This window comes from Prionailurus viverrinus, chromosome C1, assembly GCF_022837055.1.
Source record: "Prionailurus viverrinus isolate Anna chromosome C1, UM_Priviv_1.0, whole genome shotgun sequence".
Classification (NCBI taxonomy): domain Eukaryota; kingdom Metazoa; phylum Chordata; class Mammalia; order Carnivora; family Felidae; genus Prionailurus; species Prionailurus viverrinus.
This window is the reverse complement of record NC_062568.1, coordinates 181,497,038-181,521,900: the sequence shown is the minus strand read 5'-3', so window position 1 is coordinate 181,521,900 and position 24,863 is coordinate 181,497,038. Positions and strand designations below refer to the sequence as shown.

The 24,863-nt window shown below is 36.4% G+C and overlaps 1 protein-coding gene across 5 annotated transcripts in view; it reads right to left on the bottom strand.

Annotated features, from left to right (window-relative positions):
* The window catches only part of FOXJ3 (forkhead box J3), a 149,476-nt gene that overhangs the window by 112,293 nt on the left and 12,320 nt on the right, over nt 1-24,863 (bottom strand). For 3 of the 5 annotated variants that reach the window (XM_047870540.1, XM_047870544.1, XM_047870541.1), the window contains exon 2: nt 14,558-14,618. In XM_047870540.1, coding sequence (XP_047726496.1) covers nt 14,558-14,601 — 44 coding nt within the window. In that variant the 5' untranslated portion in view covers nt 14,602-14,618. Of the gene's footprint in view, nt 1-14,557; nt 14,619-14,811; nt 15,002-24,863 lie in introns of those variants that run through there. The other 2 variants (XM_047870538.1, XM_047870539.1) reach the window with 1 other exon arrangement.

Below are 24,863 nucleotides of genomic sequence, written 5' to 3'. Positions count from 1 at the left end.
TCACCATGAGTCAACTGATCAAACTATTAAAATCTAAATACAGACCTTCTATTGTAAGATCACATCAATCAATCATTATCAGTGCACATAATACACCAATACTGATTATCATTCCATGGCGTGAGAGGGTCTGAAGAGGATTAACTTCCACAGACATCCCAGTGCTGTTTAGGGTAAAATGTTTACTAGTAATCTATAAAAAGATACTGCAGCTCAAACTTTATTAGACTCTAGGGGAATCTCTCTGCCTAGAGACTTACCTTGCTTATTCTACTATTAGCTCCTAAAGACCTTACATTTCTGTCTTTGTTTTTTGTTTCCTATCATCATCACTTCAAAGTTTCTCAGCTTTGCGGTCTTTAACACAGACTTTATCCTTTTTCTTTTCATCAAGCATGGTAATTTCTTCCATAAATCATCACAATCTTTTCTTAATGGAATAAACTACTTCCAGGTGCTCAAAAAAACCATAGTTCTTTACCATCTTCTAAAAATTTATTTGGCAATTTATAAATATGAAAGTTTTTCTTTACCCTTTTAACCCACCACTAAGCAGATACTGGGTTATCAGGTTCTTTTCTCAACAGAGTACTTAAAACTACCAGATTTCAAGACTTACTGTAAAACTGCAATAATTAAAACATACACACAAACTACAATAATCAAGACAAATGGTCTCAGTGAAAGGATAGATATATACATCAACAGAACAGGGTCCAAAAATAGACCCACACCTATATGGCCAATTGATGTATTATTATCATTACTGAAGTATAGCTGACATACAATGTTATAATAGTTTCAGGTGGACAACATAGTGATTCAACAATTCTGTATGTTACTCAATGTTCACCAAGTATAATCACCAATATTAACATTATTACAGTATTATGGACTATATTTCCTATACTGTACTTTTCATCTCCATGATTTATTTATTTTATAACTGGTATTCTCTACCTCTTAATCCCTTTCACTTACTTGTTTCCTGGCCAACTGATTTTTGATTAAAGTACCAAGGCAAGTTAGGAAAGGAAAAACTTCAAAAAATGATGCTGTAACAACTGGTTATCTATCTGTATGAAAAGACATGCAATGGCCCTTATATCATAAACAAAAACCTATAAACTGAATTACAGAAATGTAAAAGCTAAAACTATAAAACTTCTAGAAAAAATCATGAGAGAAAATCTTTGTAACATTTGATTAAGCAAATATTTCCCAGATAAGACATGAAAAAAAAAATCACAATTCATAGAAGAAAACTGGTAAGTTGAACTATATCAAAATTAAAAATTTCTGTTCTTCAAAAGACACTGTTAGGAGAATGAAAAGACAAGCCACGGCCTGGAACAAAATACAAAGCATGTATCTTAAGAAGGACTTGTATCTCAAGTCCTTTGTATTCTCAAAACTTAGTAATAATAAAGAACACCCAATTTTTTTTTAATGGGCAAAAGATTTAAATATTTATGTCTCCCTTTTGTATTGACAGTTTAGCTCATACGGGAAAAGTCGAGCAGTGTTTTGCAGTTCATTGAAAGTAGTTCTATATATAACAATGTTATAAGCATTTCTCTAGAAATGGTTGAAACGCTTCTAAAATGTGATTATCGGCATATGCATGATTGCTGTAATGGTTGACATTCGTTTTAGAAGTTGTGAAATGTTATGACTTGTGCTTATGTAGACACAATCTTCTGCCTCAGTACAGAGGCAATGACTTCAATAAAGTCTACTGAAAGAAAAGATAAAAAAGAGAAAAGAAAGGAAAAAGAAAAAATGAAAAAGAGAGAAGAGAAGAAAAAAGATAAAGGGAGGGAGGTGGGAGGGCAGAAGATCTGAACAGATACTTCAACAAAGAACATATAAGATGGTAAAGAAGAAGCACATGAAAAGATGCTCAACATCATTAATCATTAAGGAATCGCAAATTAAAACTACACTGATTATCACTACATACCTATTAGAATGGCTAAAATTAAAAGACTGACCATACCAAGTGTTGCCAAAGATATGGAGCAACTGGAATTCTCACACACTGCTGGTGAGAATGTAAAATGGTACAATACTTTCAAAAACAGTTTGACAGTTTCTTAAACATAAACCTACCATGTGATCCAGTCATTTAATTCCCAGGTATTTACCCAAAATAGATCATATGTCCAAAGACACACATATAAATGTTCACAGCATTTTTATTTGTAATAGCTAAAGCTGGAAAACAATCCAAATATACATCAACAGGTAAATGTTGTACACATATCCAATGGAACAAAAAGGTATGGACTACTGATGCATGCAGAGACACAGGTGAATCTCAAGGTAATTATGCTAAATTAAAGAAGATGACAAATAAAAAAATATATACTATACAGTTCCATTTCTATACAACTTGAGAAAATGCAAATATACGTATAGGGACAGAAATGCAGATCAGTTGATATCTTGCAAAAAGTGACAAGAACCATACAGGGACTTGGGAGTGATGGTTATGTTGTGGTAACAATTTTATGGGGGGGGGGGGGGCAAGCTTATCAAATCATACTGTATCTCAATAAAGCTGTTTTAAATATATATACTGTAAAACCTTGGTTTGTGAGCACAATTTGTTCCAGAAACATGCTTGTAATCCAAAGCACTTGTACATCAAAGCAAATTTCTCCTTAAGAAATAATGGAAACTAGGATGATTTGTTCTACAACCCAAAAATATTCATATAAAAACGATTACAATACTGTAATATAATACAAAAAAATAAAGAAAATACAAAATATAAAGAAAGATAAACAAATTAACCTGCACTTACCTTTGAAAACCTTTGTGGCTGGTGTGAGGGAAACAAGAGAGAGGAGGATTATTGTGCAGGACGACTTTCACTAGCACTAACAAAATCACTGCTACCTATTGGTTCAATGGAATCTTTTTCTTTCCATGCAACTTTTAAAGGAACTATCCAATGACACTTTTATTTCCTTTTGAGGATTTCACGGAAATGTGACATTGCATTGTCTTTCAACAGACTCATTTCTCACATTGCTAAAGCCTTATTCGGGTGGTGCTTTTCTACAAGATTTTGAACTGTTTCCCACATTTTACACATCTCCCTAATCTCATTTGAAGTGAGGGATTCCTCTGCCTTTTTCTCCTCCTCCTCTGCAGATGAGATCTTGTCGATAACCTCTTGTGTTGCTCATGATACAGATCCATCAGTTTGTCAGCTCCTGGCCATGTTCCTCTCCAACTCTTTTTTTTCTTTTTAATATTTATTTTTGAGAGAGAGAAAGAACACAAGCGGGGGAGAGAGCAGAGAGAAGAGCGGGAGAAGAGAGGATCCCAAGCAGGTTGCACACTGCCAACACAGGGCCTGGCAGAGGGCTTAACTCATGAACCATGAGATCATGACCTTAGCTAAAATTGAGTCGGACACTTAACCGATGAGCCACCCAGGCACCCCCCTCCACCAGCTCTTGAATATCGTCTTCATTCACTTCCAGTCCCATGCTCTTCCCTAAGAATATAATTTCATTGACAACTGGCAGCTCCTATCCATCTAAGTCATGTCCAAGAATGCAATCAGGCCACAGTTTTCTCCAAGAAGAATTGAGGGTTCTCTTGTTGATCCCATCCTAGGCTTTACTGAGGACCTTGAGGCAGTTCACAATGTGGAAATTACTTTTCCAAACTCTCGGAGGGTAAGGTTTGTTCCTTAGGTCACCTTGAAGCATCAGTGAAATAGTGCTTTGGTGTAAAGCTTTTTAAAGTTTGAAGGACTGGAGGACTGGAGTGGTGCTGGGAAGAAAGAACTTGACTTTAATGAACTCGAATTCCTCCAGTAAGTCATCCTCAAAGCCTGGAGGATGAGCAGGAGCATTATCCATAACCAGCAAGGCTTCAAGTGGCACCTTTTCTAAAAGGTGTTTCTTCACTGCAGGACCAAAGACCTTGTTGATCCACTCAATGAACAAGATACGAGTGACCCAAGTCTTACTGTTGGACCTCAATATAACACTTAGCTGGCTCTTCTGCACCTTGCATTTCTTGAAGGCTTGTGGATTCTCAGAATGATAGATGAGCAAGGGCTTGACTTTTAAATTACCGCTTGCATTAGCTCAAGAGAGTAAGACAGTCTTTCATGGGCTTGTGATGGGGTATTGTATTCTCTCCTTCTGTAAAGTAGGTCCTCTTTGGCATCTTTTTCCAAAAAAACTCTGTCACCTCACAGTTAAAAACTTACTCCAGCCAGTATCACTCAGAAACCATGAGCTTCTGGAACTCAGTAGTGAACACCTCAGCTGCCTTAGTGTCCAAATTCACAGGCTCTCTGTGCCTCACAACACTTTGGATGCCATTTCTCCTCTTACAGTTATCAAACCATCCCCTGCTTGCCTTGAAGCCTTCTTCCTTTTCTGTTGACATACATGGTGGTTTACTTACAAGGCTGGTGTACAAGGCCTTTGCCTTACTGCAGATGAAATTCTCTCTCATGGTATCACCTGCTACTTGCTTCTCATTTATCCAAACCAGAAGTAACTTCTCTACATCTTCCAGAACACGTGGCCATCGCTTTGATATTTTGCTGCATCTAGTCCCCTTATTTCTTCTTTAATATTGTGCAAATGGTCGATGTAGACTTCTAAAATCTTGCAATTTCAGCCACTCTCATTCATACTTCACGATTTCCTTAACTTCCACCATAATCATTTTCTTCTTCTTACCACCTTTTTTTTTTCAACCTTTTTCTGCATGGGGGCCATTGTATACACTCTCACAGATGTTGACTATAGTACAGTATTAATAAACTCTTTTATATACTGTATTTAATGTAACTGGCAATAAGGCAGCAAAGAGTCTATATCTGCACGCAGCCTGACCTAGAATGAAGCAAAGCAATCCTAAGCTTACTCTTGTGTGGAAAAGCAAAGGACTGTCCATAGGTGCATTAAAGTGACCAAAAATACACCAATGCCAGATGTGGACACCTTCCAACGTTCTGAAAAATCAGATTTCTGCCAAATACCTTGGCCTGAGACCAGCATCCAAGCAAGGGAGACAATCACCCACAGTCCCACAGCAAGAGAGAGAGAGAAGAACCACTGGCTCAGTTGTGATCATGTGACATTTAACGTCACATACTACTCATACTGCAAGACATTGCTCCTTTATCAAGTTAAAATTTACTAGAAATGTTTGCTGGTCTTACAGAATACTCACAGAACAAGTTACTCACAATCCAAGGTTTTACTGTATGTGTGTGTGTGTGTGTGTGTGTGTGTGTGTGTGTGTGGTGTGTGTGTGTAGTGATTTTGAGTAAATCACAAAGAAAAAGTAAACTGGAAGCAAAAAATTTAAAAACTTTTTTGCTCTAACCAAAAAAATTGTGCCCAGAATATTTTAAGAACTCTTACAATGCAATAAGACAACAAACTACATGGTTTTAAAATGTGCATAAGATATGAATAAAGACATACAAGTAGTCAATGAGCACATGAAAAGATGTACAACACATCATTAATCAATAGGAAAAAAATTAAAATCACAAGTGAGATACCACTCTATACCCATTAAATATCTAAAATCAATTTGAAAAGCAGTAATATCTTCCTTTATGAATTTAAACCCTGTAAGTTTTGTCTTGATTATCAATAACAAAAATAACTGTATCTGTGCTATACGGTAAAGCATGAGTGATTATCCCCACTTTATATGGCTTCTAACCCATTAATCTGATTACACTACATGGGCTTCTCAGATTTTTATTTTTTGAATTATCTATAGGCCTACCTGTAATAAAGTAAGCACTGTATTTTTCTCAGGCTCTACTCAAATAGTGTCATCTTTCCATAACCTCCACGAATTATCCTTTTTATACCTTCTTACATAGTTAATATATCACTCTCCAAGTTGGGCGGGGGGGGGGGGGGGGGGGAGGGGAGTGGAAAGAGTGTTAACTGTGAGGAAATGGTTTCCTATGCTTAAAATTTCCATTCAGTACCATAACCTTCAACAGGGACCTGTCCATCAGCACCTATCCCTTAGGCTCTCAAGTAAGCATCAATCAGTATGGGGCAAAAATCATCTTTCTGCTATCCTTTTCTTTTGTTGTTTCTATGACAATCTTGAATGCTAATAAGCACATAATGAGTATGGATTCAATATGTATCTGTCAAATAAACAGAACTGGGGTAACAGTCCAATTCCAAATCCACAATTCTAAGGATACTCTGTTCCAAAAGGAAGGTAGAAATCCAGTCTTCAATTTATTACCCACATGACTATTAGGAAAGGGTCTGAATCCTAAAAACACCCTCTCTTGAAATCCTAACTCTTCTCACCCAACACAGGATACATGCTGCTTTGTATCAGACACTCCCTGTAGTATTTTGCCTAGCTCACCATGCTCTTTCTCAGAGTCGTCTCCATCCCCAGAGCCCTGAAAGTCTTCTCTACACCATATCTGTATGAGTACTACAACAAATTAAAGGATGAGAACCAGGGTTGATATTTGACCTAAATTGTTCACCTGAATTCTCTTCCTTAGGAATTCAGAATTAGGACTGAAGTGGTTTGGGCTGGTCTCTTGAATGAAGAAGCTATGAACTTGAGAGGTATGGGATGACCATGTGCCCGAAAGACAAAGAAAGCTTATTTGCATAAATGAAGAAATAAATTACAGAGAAAAGCAACAGAGAAGAGAGTGTACTGCCTGGTTTCCTAAGAACCTAAGTTCTATTTCCTCAAGAGATCCAGCTATCCCTGGGTTCTGTGAAACACCCCTGTATTCTCCATAAATAAATTCCTTTTCTTTTTTGATGTATCCAGTGCTGGTTTCTTTTACTTGCAGCCAATCAAAGCTTGACTAAAATAAGCTTACTAAATCATAAATCAAATCATATTTCTTTTTTATTTTTCAGTATTTTTTTATACCATATACACTGTTGACAGGCACAGATTTTACATTTAACTCTTTTGCTTTGCCAGTATACCCACTGATGCTTTTTATTCCCTATTATCTCTTATATTATTTCCCCCATGTATATGAATTCATGACAACTCAAATTCCTCTACCATCTCCCCATAAAAAAAGCTGATGCTTTTCATAAAAACATTTTTTTCAATTTTAGACAATGGATTTCAAAATTAAATCACCAGTTTTCTGTCACTTTTTTCCAGTTTCCTGCATGCATATTTCCCTTTTACAACTATTTTTTATAATATCCTCAATTAAGTGGATTTTTTTTACAGCCCTCATTTTAAGAAAAAGCCTCAAATGATTATAAATAATGACAACCAAGAGGCAGAACTTCGTGATTAAGAGCATGGGTACTGGACCAAGACCTACAATATGAATCCCAGCTCTGTCCACTAATTCACTGCCTGTGCTTCAGTTAAGCTCAACTTTTGTATTTCCATTTCCTCATTTGTGAAATGAAGATAATAATGGTACCAACTTCACAGAGCTGTTGGGAGGGGATTTAATTTATATACTTTAAAATGTTTAAATAATGCTTGGTCTAGTAGTAAGAACACCATAAATGCTAGCTTCCAAAGTCAATATTCAGTCACAAAAGTAACTTTTAATAATATGTCCTTAAGTCAATGACTGATCAATGGTACACTTCAATACCTAATGCTCAGAAATGGAAGCTCTAGGATATGCGGTCATTTTAGATCAAAGATTAAATTACATTTCATATACTCCAGGCCAGCACAGTTCAACAGAATTTCCTGCAACAATGGAAAAGTACATGTGCTATCCAGTAGGATAGTCACTAGCCATGTGTAGCTACTGAGCACTTAAAATGTGGCTAGTGTGCCTAAGGAACTGATTTTTCTTCTTTTTATTTTCAATTAATTTAAATAGCCACATGAGGCTAGTGGCTACTATATCAGACAGTACAGCTCTAAAAAAATAAGTCAGAGGGGCGCCTGGGTGGCTCAGTTGGTTAAAAGTCCAACTTCAGCCTAGGTCATGATCTCATCATTCCTATGTCGGGCTCTGCTGATAGCTCAGAGCCTGGAGCCTGTTTCAGATTCTGTGTCTCCCTCTCTCCCTCTGCCCCTCCCCTGCTCATGCTTGGTCTCTCTCTCAAAAATAAACAAACATTTTAAAAAAATTTTTGTTTTTAAGCCAGAAAAGTTCAAAATATAGTTTAGAAAAATTTGTAAAAATTACATAGTTGTCAAAATTAAGAGGATTTCTCATTACTCCTCATTTAATTGGAATATGCCACAGCTAACGTGCAAATTAACAGATTCTATCAATTTCCCCAAAAAGCCTGATAAAGATGGTAACAATGAGGGACGACCAGGTACCTCAGTTGATTGTGTCTAACTCTTGATTTCAGCTCAGGACATGATCCCAGGGTCATGATACTGAGCCCCAAGTCAGGCTCTGTGCTGAGCATGGAGTCTGCTTAAGATTCTTTCCTTCTCAGGGTGCCTGGGTGGCTCAGTAAGTTAAGTGTCTGATTCTCAGTTTCAGCTGGGGTCATGACCTCATGGTTTCGTGAGTTCGAGCCCTGCATCAGGCTGTGCGCTGCTGGTGTAGAGCCTGTTTGGGATTCTCTCTCTTCCTCTCTCTGCCACTCCCCTACTCACGCTGTCTCTGTCTCTCTCAAAATAAATACATAAACTTAAAAAAACTTAAAAAAAGATTCTCTCCCTATGCCCCTCTCCCCTGCTCGCTAATTAAAAAAAAATTTTTTTTTGATTTTTCAAAGATAGTAACAATGATAAACTATGGCATGATCATGCAAAAGCTATTTTTGCCACTGTGTGGGAGAGACCTGACAGCATAAAATTATAGATATAACAAACATATGACATTCAATGTCAGCAAACATCCTTAGCCTGAAGGCCAGTTGCAAACCTGAACACTACTGGTAGATACTCTAGAATCCACGAATTCAGAGTGAAGAGGAGATAGAAGGGAGAAAAGAAATCCCACCCCCCACTCCCTGCCCCCAGCCGCCATGTTCTTGAGCTGACAGCAAAGGATACCAATTTGTCCTCTTTCATTCTAAAAATGATGACCTCTTTGCTTCCTACTATTGAAATAGAGAAAAGAGGAAAAAATATGCCAGGTGACTTATGTATACATTTAATCCCATGAATCTTAACAGACCAGTAAGGTAAGCATTAATAACCCTATTAAAGCAAAATTGGGAAAAGTGAAACAACTTCCTAAGATCATATGAGTAATATATGGCAGAGATTTAAACCTGTAGCTACTTGATGCTAAGACTACATATCAGAGCTGCCTTATCAATACCAAGCCTATTACTAGAAACAAGGCAGCAAGTGGTCTTAAAATAAATCCACCCTGCTCTGGCCATTCTAAATAGCAAAACAGCAGGATCAACAGTATCAAGAGAAGAGAAATGAGGAAACAGATGGATAGGAAATACATCTGGGATGCTAACACATGAGCTTCACTGGTGCTAAAATATCCCTATGTGTTTCCTAGTATATCCTAAACAGACAGCCTGGATCAATAATCCTCTTTAAGGGAGAGGTATAACAAAAAGGAAAAAGCAAGTGCAAAAAAAGGGTAAAAGCAGAAAACAAACAAACAAACAAACAAACAAACAAAAACACAACAAAAGGACAAGATCTCAGGTAGAAGTGTCACCAGAAACTACTTATAGTGCTACGAATAACCCAGTGTCCCAAAATTTATATACATATGAATCATAAAAATTCAATCCTATAAAATTACCAGGCAATTCAGAAATGCAGAAAGGACCTCATTTGAACGAGTCTAAAGAACCATCAAATTTTATTTTGCTTTAATCAAACCAAATAATAAGTCTATTGCTACAACATGTGAAAAAAATTATGTACACATATGTGTTGACTTGTCTACATAAAGCAAATGTTCAAGGTCAGTTTCTACTTTCAGTAAGCATTTGCTCTTACTGAATCTGTACTTGGAAATAAAATACAGGTACATCTCAGGATTCAAATCCATCTTATGCAAACTCAGGAACCAAACAGATTCTGCTAAATTTTTAAGATTCTATTGTTTGATAGAAACCATATCCATCATCATCTGAATTCTCACTCTTACTATTCAAAACTGAGGAACTGAACAGATGTACATGACTCAGTATTCACTATCTAGATTATCTAAACTGAGACTATGAATGCAACAGATTTAAACTGCAAGCAATATTTGTGAATCTTATATCAACTTTTAATACAATTTCACATAATTTACAAAATCAGGATTTTTTCTTTTAGCAAATGTAAGCATTCTGTTAAAATCACATAAACACTAGCTGCAAAACAGATCTGAAAAAACCATTTTTTATACATTTTATTCTTAGCGGTTTGCCAGAACAAGTTATTAAGTTACTGCCTCTCAGCTCCAACCAAACCCCAAGCCCTTCTTCCCAATCTACCTTAATGATGCTAGAACTGGGACTCTGTAAACCACATGTGCTTTGCCAGGTGGTTTCCTATAAGGTTCTGCCAAGAGGGAGCATTTAAAGATGGACCACAACTCTAGGGAAGGAAAAAGATACTGTTGCCTTCTAGTTTATTCTTTAGGCTTCATAAAAGCATTACCCCACCAAAGATTTCTTCACTCCTACAACAGCAGATCCTCCCCCATAGTACTAAGTGAATCCCGTTTATAGTTTTCCCAACACCTGTGGAACTATTTTCATCATACACCATTGAAAGACACCCAGCACTGATCAATACCCATTCCTCCAAGGTCTGGGTCTCAAGCCCTAGGGACCCCTCTTTTGAACTCAGACACCAGCACAAGTCATACAGTGCCTTCTCCTCAGAGGTCCAAGTTTTGGTTCTACAGGACCCTTCCTTTAAATCTCTAGGTTTTCCCTTTGGTCTCAGAGCCCTTGGGGCTGGTAGATGCTTCTGGAAGTGTCTCTCTCCATGATCCTTAGAGTTTTATTTTTATCCTTTCTGTTACCTAGTTAACATTCTGTTAAGGTATCTCTGTACAAATAAGTGGTGTGGTTTCTGCCCGACAGCACCCTGATTTAAGAAAAAAAAAAAAAAAAAGGCTCATTATACAGAATACAGTGTTGTTACAGTAACTTGCAAATATTCAATGCTACCTATACTAACAAGCAAAGAAAAACAAAGTGTTAATTAAAACCAACTTGGTCAAAATTAAAGAGTATACCTTGCTATTGTAGGGAAATAGGTTCTATTTACATAAATGGGTTAGGAAAAAAAGCTTAGGGCTGAAAGCTGCCACCATGGGGGTGAAAACGCCCAAGGTTAGCTAGTGAAATATTGTAACAGGATTATAAGTAAAACTACTTTCCATCTGACACCAATGTACTATTGTACTTTGATCAGAAACTCCATTTGCCCCCCAGACCCTTTGCTTTTTACACATACAAGTTAATGATTACTATCTGATTGTTTTCTCCACATTCACATATATAAGATCTTGTTTTCTTCACGTTCACCACGTGGGTAATATCTTGTGAGCTCAATAAATTTGGAGCAGAAACCCCTATTTGGGGCTCCTGTCTCCTCCCAGACATTTGCCTCTCTCATATTCAATTCTGCGTCTGCTCTATTGCTGGACAAGAGAGAACTCCAGACTCACAGTCTGCGACACCTATCACTACAAAATTTTTTGCAATCATTCTTTTACAGAAAATATGGGGTGTCTTTTTCTAATTCACACATTAACACCTACTGGTATAGAACTGTATGATACGAAGACATTAAAAATGGCCATCTCTCTCTGTCTTCCCAAATTTTCTACAATGTGTTATTTTAATACATAAAATACAAGTTCAATTTAAAAATTAATCCTAACATATTCAGATTAAATACTGAATATCTACCAAAACAATACTTAACTTGCTTATTAGCCTAAATATTTAAGGTAGTGAGGCATAATCCATTTACTACCCTTTCCTACCCAACAGATTTTTAATTATCACATACTTTCATTTCAGCCCCTACCTTCATTTACACTAAAAGGTCCACTCCCACTCTCACCTATGCCTACAAATCCCTACCTACCTACCCATTTTCTCATTCTCAGCCACATATCCAGCTCTTCACCACCAACTCATATACTTCCTATTTTGAAGCTAGCCATTGTCTAGATATACAGACAGTACAACCCAAGATACATATAAAGGTAGTACATACAAGTAAAGTATGTTTATCAGTACATTTGAGTTAAGAGTTCTGACTATTCCCATTTGGATCGTGTCACTGGGGAGGTCATTTCTGGTTTGGGAAAGACTATGGGAAAGCAGACTAAAATTTTTATGGTTTTAAGTAATCCAGTTTCTATCCCACCACCACCATCAAAGAATAGTCATTCTTTTCTCCTCCTTGTATCAAACTCAAGGCTTGCCTCCAGTTACAAAAAAAATCAATGACAAACGACGGTTTTCTACCCATACATTTAAGACTAGGAACTCTCTGCTTCGTAGATGGACCATGCAGAATATTAACAGAAATGAAAGCTGTATATAAAACTACCAAATAACCCAACTCAGACACCAGAATCCTAATGCTAAATTTATAGCTCTATGTTCAAAAAAGATTCTAGAATATTATGCACAAGAATTGTCAGTGTTACAAATTACCAAATTATCAAATAACTCAAGGTTATCTCTTTTCTTTCATCATCCCTTCCAATTCTATAATTCTACCAAGCACAGAAGTTAGATATACATTATTCCTAACCCAATGTCACATGCAAGCTTAAACCTTAACATAAAAACTCAAATAAAGGGGTTTATAATCTCAGTCCATGACTTTAGTATAGGATTATTTCAGCATATTCCACAACTAAAATTACTTTCAGGAAGTCTAATCAACAGAAGATCAAAGTCTGAAAAATATCCCAATATGATCATATCCAAAGTTTTAAACATTCAAAAAAAGGGTAAAATGATTCCTCCCATCATACTGGGCAGTAATCACTATTAGGTCAATTAGTTCCACAGGAGCTTTGGGAATTAAAGAAACGATAATAGTCTTTTTTAAAAGGTTCTATTCAGAGCTACATAGGTGTCCCTTGTTTGGAGGTAGGGGCAGAGGACACACAAAGTAGAAAAGCAAACCTCTCCATCTATTTCCTCAAGCTGGAGATGCATTCTCAGGGAAAGAGGTGCCATAATGGCAAAGATTAAAGCTTTCCTAACTGAGGACAAAGGATAGCCATCCCTGACCGGCTGAAAATTCAAGAACATAAAAATGCAACTTCATTTTTCTTCTGTGGCATTCTAGACAATCAAAACTGCTTTCAAGCCAAGGATTCCTTGAATTCACATTCATCACTCTAATAATTTTTTATCCCTCCTTTCTCTCCTTCTACCCTCCAAAACTGAGCAATCCCAACTCTCATCACTTACTCTATTTTAGCCACACTGACTTCCTCACTGTTCCTCCAACACACAAGGCAAGTCTCCTGCTCTACCAGTTCCTGGATTCCCTCTGCCTGGAATGCTCATATTCCACATACCCAAAGTGGAAGAGTCCATCTCTCTTTCAGGTCTTCAATTGTCACCATTTCAGTAAAGGTTTCCTTGGCTACCCTATCTAAAAATAACACACACCCCTGTATTTCCCATTCCCTTTCTCTATTTTATTTTTTACCTTAGTCCTTATCACTAACATACTTTTTGTGCTCACTTCAGCACCATATATAACAACAGATACTTCTTGTTTATTAATTGTCCCTTCACCAGAAGGTAGCTCCAGATTATAGGATTTTGATCTGTTACGTTCACTGTTACAGCCCTAGCATTGAGAATAGTGCTTGACAACATATTAGGTGCTCGTATGCTGAATAAATGATGCACTAGTTGAAGCAGTTGCAAGTAGTTAAATGATGCTTCCATCAACACTTCATACGCTAGTCTGAAAGATTTTAATTAACAGATTAGACTTAGGTTATTTTTTCAGACTGTTCTCTGGGACCTGCAACAACCCCTCAGGGGCAACTGTGGGGGTAGAACATGAAAGCCTAAGCAAACAGAAAAAAGTCCTGTATATATCTGTTTTATTCACTGGATTTCACATAAGATTTAATTTGTAGAAAGGACTTAGCAACTTCAAAAAAAAATCTAAGACTACTAGGTTGTATGTAACTTAGCTCCTACTTTTTACACTTTATTTATTGCAAATGAGGATCATCAAGGTGTCGTGTTTACATCATCATTTACAAAGAGATAAAAACTAGCACTGAGTCTTATTTAATCTGCTACACAAAGGCAATCAAAATTTACTGGGTATTTTCTAATTAAAAAAAGTAGAAAGCAGAATCCTTTTTTTTTAAAAGGAATGACAAAGAAGTATAAAAATTTTGTTACTCCATATACAAGAACATACGTAAATTCACTAAATGGAAATTAAGACCCAAATCCCATTATCACAAATGTCTCTGTGAGCAAAAATATCTCCCAACCCATCAGATAGCATAGTCTGACAAAACTATCAGTATTTTATTACAAACCTCACCTTGAATTCATCCTAATATGATCTGACCAGCATAACTTTTAAAATGTTACATGTTCCAATAAGGAAAAAAAAGAGTACTCACCTTAATGAAGTTACAGATGGACAAGCTTGTCCATACAAACCCATCTGGCCACAAAGAGAATCTGAAAAGTAAAGAAGAGTTAGTTATTAGAAGCTCCAAAGTAAATTAAGCTGTAAATAAGACTCATTTCTAATTAAAACACTCTGAAAACAAATAGAAGGCTAAAACATTCACCACTATCTGAACAAATACCCATATGAATCAAAAATGCTATTAAACGATAAGAGGAATTATACTGAAGAAGACAAACATACCAGAGAATAAGAGAAATAGATACACTGTAACATCCAAAGGAGCTGAAAACTCAAAATTTAGCAAATTGTTATGCTTATGATATACAGAGACTGCGTCCAAACTATTTAGTAGAATCCCATGGATTGCAGAGAGGTGTCTAGAGGAGACCAAAGAGCTGAGTATGCAGGTTCCCATCCCCACATAACTGTCGCCCACTCTATCTACTCTTCAATCAAAGCAGTGCTATCTTTCCTGGTTTTATACACCAGACTTCACTAAGACTTCATCTGAAGAATGGTTCCATTATTTTAAAAAAAAAGAGTTAATAATAACATTTGAACAAAGGAGTTTGGAATAAGAAGTTCCAGGTTCAAATTCTACTGTGATACTGTGAAACTTTGAAGAATTTATGTAACCTCACTGAACCTCAGATTCTTCACCTGTAACATGGGGATAAATACCATCTATGTAATTTTATTTACTCATCAGGGATAAACTGCAAGTTTGTTGTTAGATTAAGTAAATTAATGAGCAGATGTAAAAGTCTCTATTAGCACTACTAATTGGCAAAAGGATGATCCACAAGTGTTTACAGGTAACATGAATGAGAGAAGCTGGAATGGATATAAGCATATACACATGAATACACTGCACAAATGGTAGAGACTGTGTGCAACTAAAGAAAACATGTTCATGCTGCAGGGGATGGATCAGCTACTATTCCTAGATCCAGCCAATTGCTGTTAAGCAGGACTGCAAGCCCAGTATTCTAAGAAATAATTTTTATTTTTTTAAGATTTTATATTTTTTTAAATCTCTACACACAACATGGGGCTTGAACTCACAACCTCAAGATCAAGAGTTGTTGCATGCTCTTCCAAATGAGCCAGCTAGGTGCCTCTCTAAGAACTAATTTTTGTAGAGAAGCAAGATATCCAAAATTTTATTTATAATCTCCTGATTTTTATTTTCTTAACACTATGTGGACCAAAGAAAACATCAGATTTTGTCCCAAGTTTATAACCTTTAATCCAGAGGCTGACTGAACTCCCTGCATCTAATTGTTCCCGCACACACTGGACAGAGACAAGGCACTTCTCTTTCTGGCAGAATGACAGACTAGATAGCTTAATCAACATGCCACTGAAAATTAAAAACAATGGATAAAATCTTTTTAAAATCTTTTATAAATTAATCAATAACCCTGCCAAACACTAAGTACAAGAGAGAAGCTAAAGTATACAGAGTACTGAAACCAGCTTTCATTCACCTTCAAGGCATTCTGCCAAACCCTATGAATTTCAGCTTGCAATTACAAGGCCTAACGGGACCCAAGGTACAAGCAGCAAAGTCCAGGTGTTACCCAATAGAATAGTAGCAAGGAAAATAGTTTCTTGGCACTGAGTGCCAAGGAGGACATGGGGGGCGGCTATGATAGCAATAAAACAGTATCTCCTCTGATATTCATAACCATAAGCTGACTCTCACTAGATTATGGTTTAAAAAGCTTCATACTTAAAATTTTCTTTAGGGTAGTCCTAGGATGGTAATGTTCCCCACCCATCCTTGAGAAAAGCAAATCCAAATCCTTTCTGGGGAATCTGCCTTTGATCTAGGCCTAGAAGAATTTCCACAGGCAAGGTTCCAAAATAAATAAATTCACAATAGAAAATCACAAAACCCAAAAGGAGGGAGGGAAAAAAGTCACAAAACATAGAAGAAAACAAATCACTCAGAATAAGATAGAGTTGAAACATCAGTAGGCAGAATCAAAACCTCCAAGACTTCCAGATATGGTAACTACTAGACACTTAACTGTTTCACTTTATGGGTGATTTAACTATCCTGTATTTCAATTACAGTATGAATCTCAAATCTGTATCTCTAGCAGGGATCAATCTCCTAATCTTCACATAAATATCTAATAACATTCTATCCTGGAAAACCGAAATCTGTCATTTCCAAAACAAAATTCATCATCTTTCTTTAATGTATTTCCTATCATAAAATGACACAATCCTATTATCTAAGAATAGCCTTCTAGCCTAACTCCTTTCTTTGCCTTTGTTAGAGCAGAACACTTCTTTCCAACTCTTGATTTCTATGAGGAATGACTGACTTCTCTAAACACTCCTGGGCTCTTAGCCCACTCCTCACCAAAGAGGTAAGTAACTTGGTTACTAGGTAGAGATAACTCCAGGACTCTACATCCAGGACTCTACTGGCAGTGATCTGGCTGTACCTGCTCTGCTGACCCTAACAATCTAGATACCAGGTGGGCTGTCCCATGGTCTAAATTAGGTCAGTGGGGATAAAAGAATGTGGAGAGTGAGCTAGACCATTTGGTTTTTAAATCTAAACCACATTCTACAGTAGTCTACAATATCAGCTTTAGCAAAAACAAAGGTAACTCCTCGAAAAGTTACCATATGAACCAGCAATTCAATCCTAGACATGTATGTATGTGTGTATGTCTATATAAAAAATCCTCTTTGGGACAGATGGACAGACACACACACACACACACAGATTGGTATGTGCACATCCCAAAAGAATTTAAAACATATGTTCACAAAAACTTGCATACAAATGTTCATAGCAATATTATTTATAATAGCAAAAAAACAGAAATAAAACAAATGCTCAACTGATGGATAGACAAAATGTGGCATATCTACACAATATCCATACAATATACAATATTATTCAGCCATAAAAAGGAATGATAATCTGTAACATGCTACAACATGAATGCTAAGTGAAAGAAGTCAGACACAAAAGGCCACATATTTGGAAAGCAGATTAGTAGTGACCGTAAGATGGGGGGGATGCAGACGGACTGCTACCAGGTTTTTTGGGGATGATGAAAAGTGTTCTGGCACTAGACAGCAATGATAGTTGTACAAAACTAGCACAAAGTTTGTAAAAAAAAAAAAAAAAAAAAAGAAAACCCAATTTTAAAAGCAGTAATATTTTATTTTTTCAGCTGTCTGTTCTTGTTTAAACTCCTCAGTTCAGAAATCAGGCAAGGGAACAGGATCTTATATTTTGAGTCCCCCAAACATCAACACCTTTAGGATCCCCAATGGGTTACCAATTACCACCAACTTTAGCTCCTAGATATCTTTCTAATCTGCTCTAGCTTCAATGCCTTAGTTTCAGTTTTTTGCCTTTTTAATCCAGATAACTGCTCCTAAATGGTGAACTCCAGGCTGGGGTTCTGCCAATCTTCTCCCTACCTAGCAAATGATCAGCAACACGGAAATCTCACAAAAGAAGGTTAAGGTTCACAGTTCAGTCAGGAAAGTCTCAGTGTCCTCTGAATTATAAGCTCATATTTCTGAAGCCAACTATAGTTGAATAATTGTATTAACTAATTCAATTACATCCATAATTTATACAGTTTAAGGTGGTGTCAAAAGTACCTAGAGTTTTCTCCAAATGCTTTAAAACCCAACATGCAAGAAAGTCTGTGCAGAATGACACTACCAGAATGGTAGTAAAAACCAGTCATTTCATTTGATGAGTATACTCCAGTAGAAGTTACTGTACTACATACCATTAGCAACACAAGAATATGGAATTCCTTTTAACACAAGCAGTCTTCAAGTGTATATTAAATTGAGTTACAGAGGCACTTGCCTAGCTCAGTCAGTAGAGCATGTGACTTGATCTCGAGGTCATGAATTCAAGCCACACAGTGGGCACAGAGATTACTTAAAAAAAATTTTTTTAATAAAATAAAATTATTTTATTTATATATGTGTATATATATTTATGTATATGTATTTATATATGTATATATATTTATGTATATTTATGTACATATATATGTAACTATATATATAAATATATATATATTTTATATATATAACTAGTTACATAAAAACTACATATAGTTTTTATGTAACTATAAATAGTTATAAACTACTTACACTTAGGAAGCAAATGTTTAACAAACTAAAAGTAGTATAATGATGCATTATTTGGGAGCAGTAGGTGAAATGGGACTAAGTATTTTGAAAAAGCTCCGAAATAATTATCTTAATTCTTATTTTCCTTTCTCCCACCGACACAGGGATATAATGCCTTATAGTTTACAAATTAAGTCAAGACCTAGATTGGAATCCCAATTGTGACCTTTGGTATACTGTTAACTTCTCTAAGCTTAATTTCTTCATCTCCACAAAAGAGAAGATTCATGCATCAGTTCCTGTGAGCACAGCTTGAATGGAAGCATAGGCATAATATTAGAAGAATTAAAAGTTTGTTCAAAATAAATGCTACAGCACTAGAGGTAAGAGACTATTCCTTCTCTTTTTCTTATTTCCTAACTCAGACCTATCTTTCAAAAGATTTCAAAGTATAAAATTCACTAGCACCCATGAAGGAACAACCCCTTTGACTCATGTTACTTAACTAAGCATTGTGACTTGTTATACCATTAGTCACAGGTAATTATTAAAGCAGTCAAGGAAATAACCTCTCTTAATCAGCCTGAAGAGAAGAAATCTGCCAGAGGAAGGAGTAAAGGGAAAAGAATCCTGCTGAGTAGCAATCAGCTGCTCATGTCAGCTCCACTAGCTAAACCTGAAGGCAGTGGCACAGCTTGAGCTAAAAAAGTGAGATCTGAGTCCTATACTCTTAGAAAGCAATTAAAATCATGTGAGAATGATGGATTCACCACAGGAATATTAAAGAAAGACGAGAGGCCAACCTTAACTTTGGAGAACTTTAATAGATAATTAAGAGAAGAGCCACTAATTAAAAAAAAAAAAAAAAACTTGGGAAAATTGTACTGGAGATGGCTGCAAGTGATTTTAAAGCACAGAAAAGCAACAATGTTATTATTACATGTCAATTAAGATGGACATACACAGAAAACATTGGCTTTTAATACAATATCATGAACACTAAAGAGGGTAGGTTTTGTAGCCTAGGGAAAACAAAAAATAGACTGCAAAAGGGTTAAGAATTAGGAGAGAGAAATACAAGTTTAGCCACAAATTGTATAAAATGAAAGTTAATGGAAAGTGCAATAAGGTCATGCAGTAAGAGCAGAGAAGAACAGACTAAGAAATCAGGAAGGGTGAAGAATATGTCAGAATGTTCATCACACTATATCCCCCATTATCCTGTTTTGGAGCCTGCTTGGGATTCTCTCTCCCCCTGCCCCTCTCCCCCATCCATGTGTGTGCACGTGCGTGTTCTCTCTTTCTCTCTCTCTCTAATAAAAAAAAGATCTGAATGAAAATTCACCAGACCTTTTAACTATGGTCTTTGTATCCATCAAATACTTCTCCCTACCTCAAGGCAAGTAATTTAGGACCAATCCTCAGTAAGAAGACCAAGTATCCAGAATATATGAAGAATCTTCAAAACTCAATAATAAAAAGATAACTCAATATAGGGATGCCTGGGTGGCTCAGTCAGTTAAGCCTCCGACTTCGGATCAGGTAATGATATCACAGTCCGTGAATTCGGGCCCCACATCGGGCTCTGTGCTTAACAGCTCGGAGCCTGGAGCCTGCTTCAGATTCTGTGTCTCCCTCTCTCTGCCCCTCCCCATTGATGCTCTGTGTCTCTGTCAACAATAAACTAACATTAAAAAATATATATAAAAATTGGCAAAGATCTGGATACACAGCTCATCGGCAGAGTATTTGACTGCAAAACATGGCTAAGATCAGTGCACCTGGGTGGCTCAGTTGGTTGAGCATCCAACTCTTGATTTCGGCTCAGGTCATGATTCCAGTGTTGTGGGATCAAGCTTCGTGTTGGGCTCCACGCTCAGCATGAAACATGCTTAAGATTCTCTCCCTGCCCTCCCCGCCCCTCTCCCACACGCTCTCTAAAATAAATAACTAAATAAACAAACAGTATTTTAAAAAATGGGCAAGATAAAAGTTATTTGCAAAGATCTACAAATGGCCAATAAGCACATGAAAAGATTAGTCAGCAAGGAAATGCAAATCAAAACCACAATGAGATACCACTTCACACCCACTAGGATAACTATAATTAAAAAAATAGACAATAGCAAGTGTTCAAAGACATGGAGAAATTGAAACTTAAATATTACTAGTGGAAATGTAAAATAGTGCAGCCACTTCAGAAAACAGTTTAGCAGTTTACTGAAAAGTTAAACACAAAATTACCATATGACACGGCCATTCCACTCCTGAGATATATAGTTAAAAAATGAAAACATACATTCACAGAAAAATCTGTATACAAATGTTCTTAGTAGCATTAAATCATAATAGCAAAAAAGCGAAAACAATCCATATGCCCATCATCTAATGAATGGGTAAATAAGATGTGCTATATCCAGACAGTGGAATAGTTGGCAATAAAAAGGAACGATGTACATGCTATAACATGTTATGAGCCTCAAAAACATGCTAAGAAGCCAGTCACAAGACTACATGATTTCATTTACATAACAGGCAAACTCATGTTAGTTAGACTATGGATTAGTAGTTATATCAATAATTGCTATTAATTACTATTAATAATTATTAATAAATTACTATTAATAATTGATAGACTATGGATTAGTCGTTATTAGACTATAGATTAGTAGTTTCTCAGGGCGCCTGGGTGGCTCAGTCCTTTAAGTGTCCAACTTTGGCTCAGGTCATGATCTCGCAGTTTGTGGGTTCCGGCCCCCTGTTGGGCTCTGTGCTGACAGCTCAGAGCCTGGAGTCGGTTTCAAATTCTGTGTCTCCCTCTCTCTCTCTGCCCCTCCCCTGCTAGTGCACTCTCTCCCTCTCTCTTGCTCTCTCTCAAAAAATAAACATTAAAAAAACGTTAAATTAGATTAGTAGTTTCTTAGGGTTGATGGGTAGGGGAGTAAAAGCCACTGGGTATGGGGGTTTCTTTCAGAGGAAGAGGAAAATGTTCTAAAATTAGACTGAAGTTAATAGTTTCACAACTCTGTGAATACATTAAAAAGCAATGAGTTTCACACTTTAAATAGGTGAACTGTACAATATATGAATTCTAGCTCTATAAGGCTTAAAAAAAATTTTAGAACTCAATCACAGGCAAATGTTCTTTTTCTGTTCAGTTCCTGCTTCCCTGGCTAGTACATCAGGAGCCACCTCAACCTCCCAAACTAGAACAGGAAGGGGAGAGTAAAAGTAATGACTTCACCAGAAGGCAACACTACAATAGCAATTCTTTTCAAATCTATAACCCCCTGAACCATTAGTGGTTCAGGAAAGTTTGTTTTCTGGTGGGCTCTACTATTTCCAAACTATACCATCTATTAATTAAACATGTTTAATGAAAATACACGTATGGTTCATAAAAAAAAGTGTTATACTAAATTCTACAGACAACCATTCTACTAGTATCTACAAATCAACTACTTAGGTCATACCTCCCTTCTCCTAAAACAAAACCAAGGCCAGGTCCTGTTATTCTCTAATAACAGAAAATTAAAAATTCATGCCAACCAACAATCAGCATTGGCTTTTTAAGACTATTTTAAGACTAAGAAGTCTGACCTGTCTCTCTCCCCACCACAGTTTAGGTCTGGTGTCAATCAAACAGGTGGTAAATGTTGGAGAGAGGAGCTTCTTGGCCAAACATCACAGAGCTATAGCTTCTTCCAAACGCCAAACCTTACTTCCTGCAATTTATACAAACAGATCACAGGCCACCCTCTTCAAACTAAATCATAACCCAAGCAAGTAACACAGGATTCTATTTCTGGGTCTGTCATTAACTTACTGGATAATCCTGAAGCTTCAATCACTCTACTTTGCTCAATAACTTAATCACAATTTCCAGTCTCAAAACCAAATTATGCGATCTAATAAAAAACTTTTTCCCAATTTATAGATTTGGTTTTATGATAATGACAAAAGCATATGATATTAAATGTTGTATGTTTAAACCATTTTTATTGAATGTACATGAAATATGAAAAATTCGAAAGATTGTTCAGTCTAAAAATGTTGAGCCTTTCTATTTTAAACTCTTAAAGGTATTCACTAAACAGAGAGAATAAGCTTTCAGAGAGGGCTGAAGTATTTTGAGGCTTTAAATTTAAACTCAGTTATATTTAGAAAGTCAAGATGCCACCTCTCTGGATCCTGTATCTTTATCTTGGGCATTTGATTCATGTGCTTTGCCTGGTGTAATTCAAAGCAAGAGATCCTACCATATCCCTAAAAAGTAAACATATCAGAATGTACTGATTACCAGAGGAATGTCCTACTGTACTGCCAATGAAAAGATGGAAAGCTGTAGTCTCCCACTGCTATAGCTGTTTAACAAAATAAAAATTACCTGTCTGGTCCCCAAAGTCAGTCTACAAACCACTTTATAAGGACCAATTAATTCTATTCCATTCTTGAAAATCCTGACTCAAGAGTTCACAGTGAAACCTAGAGAATCTATTAAATAAAAGTATGTCAGGAGATTCTGATGTACAACTTAATTCAGGAACTATTGGTTTAGGACAAGGATAGCAGAAAGGTTCCATATCATTTACCAATTATGCTCAATTGTGCTCAACAGGTAACAGCTACCTGCAGTGCTACACCGAGGTCATGCCTAAAAATAACCTGAAATTAGTAGTTTGCCACAGACATAAATGATGGGGAAGTGGCCACATGCAAACCATCTAGCTGTCATCTGTGATTGAGCCTACTGAACGGGCTTTTTTTATGGACACTTTTGGGGTAAGAGAAGAAACTTAGATCTGGATTATTTACTTTTAACTGGCAGAAGCTCTGGCTGATTCTGGGAGGGTAAGAAGCAGCAAGAATAGGCCCACTGGCATATGTATCAGTATTCTCCAAAAGTACTTATTAAGCTTCCCAGTATTATACAGGGGAAAAAAGATAAAGTTTCTGCTCTCAAATTGTCAATAATCTTCTGTGACAAATGAAAATTCTACACAATTATATAAATTTGGTTCAGAAAAAAAAAAGGTGGTTGTGCCTTGAGGGGTTCCACTTTAGGTAAAGGTGGAAGCCAGTAGAACATGGAGCACCATGCAAAAACAACTATAATTTTTTGATTCAAGAGGAAATCAACTGTAGGTTCCTCATCAGTACATGACTAAATTAACATGTTAAGATTTCACTGGCTGCATTTTCCAGGGGGAAAAAACAAAAACAAAAACAAAAACGGGAGGTGGGGAGAGGCTATATATAATCAAGGCATGACCCACTGGAAGGCAAATGATCTTCTTTATATTGTTTTGTATACATCGAACATTCGATTGCTGGCTCATAGGGGGCCAGGTATATACCAAATTAACTTTTCTATGTCCCACAATGCTTAGCTCATGTTTTGTACATAATACTCTAAAAATGTATGAATTGGTGTAAAGAAGGACAACTCTTACAGATATTTCAAAAAGAACAGTAAAACAACTTGGTACCGAGACATGAAGGGTCCAAGGAGCGGACAGGGTGAAATTATGCCAAAAAGTAAGGGGAGGGGGCAATGTGTTAGGTTAAAAGAGAAAATAAACATAATAACCAAATGTAATATGTAGACATTGTCTGGCTACTGATTCAATTAAAAACCAACTGTAAAAAGACAAACAATTGAAGACATTTTATTATAAACTGGTTGTTAGCTAACACCAGGAAATATTGTCAACTTTGTTATACACAATGGCATGTGGTTATGTGCCAAGATATCTTTAAGAGATGTATACTAAAGTTCACAGAGGTGAAAAGATTTTCTTTAAAATAGGCAAAAAAGAAAAAGACAGTTGAGGTATATGTGACACATATGGTCAAATCTGTGATGGATAAATAAGGATTCGTTATATATTATCTACTTTTGCATATACTGAGCAATGCAGTTGTGGACCTTCCCGTTACTTGATCAACACCGGCACTGTACAATTAATTATTTTTCTTTTCTTAGATTTCAGGAAGCTTAAGAATGACTAGTACTTCTGAAGAAAACAGCCTAGACTCAATGAGAAGAAAACAGGCATTCATTTGTTAGCTCTACTAATAGGAATCTCTCTGAATCTACTCAAAGAACTTCTTGTAAATTAATATGAGAACTGAATATGAGCCAAGAGAGTGACTCA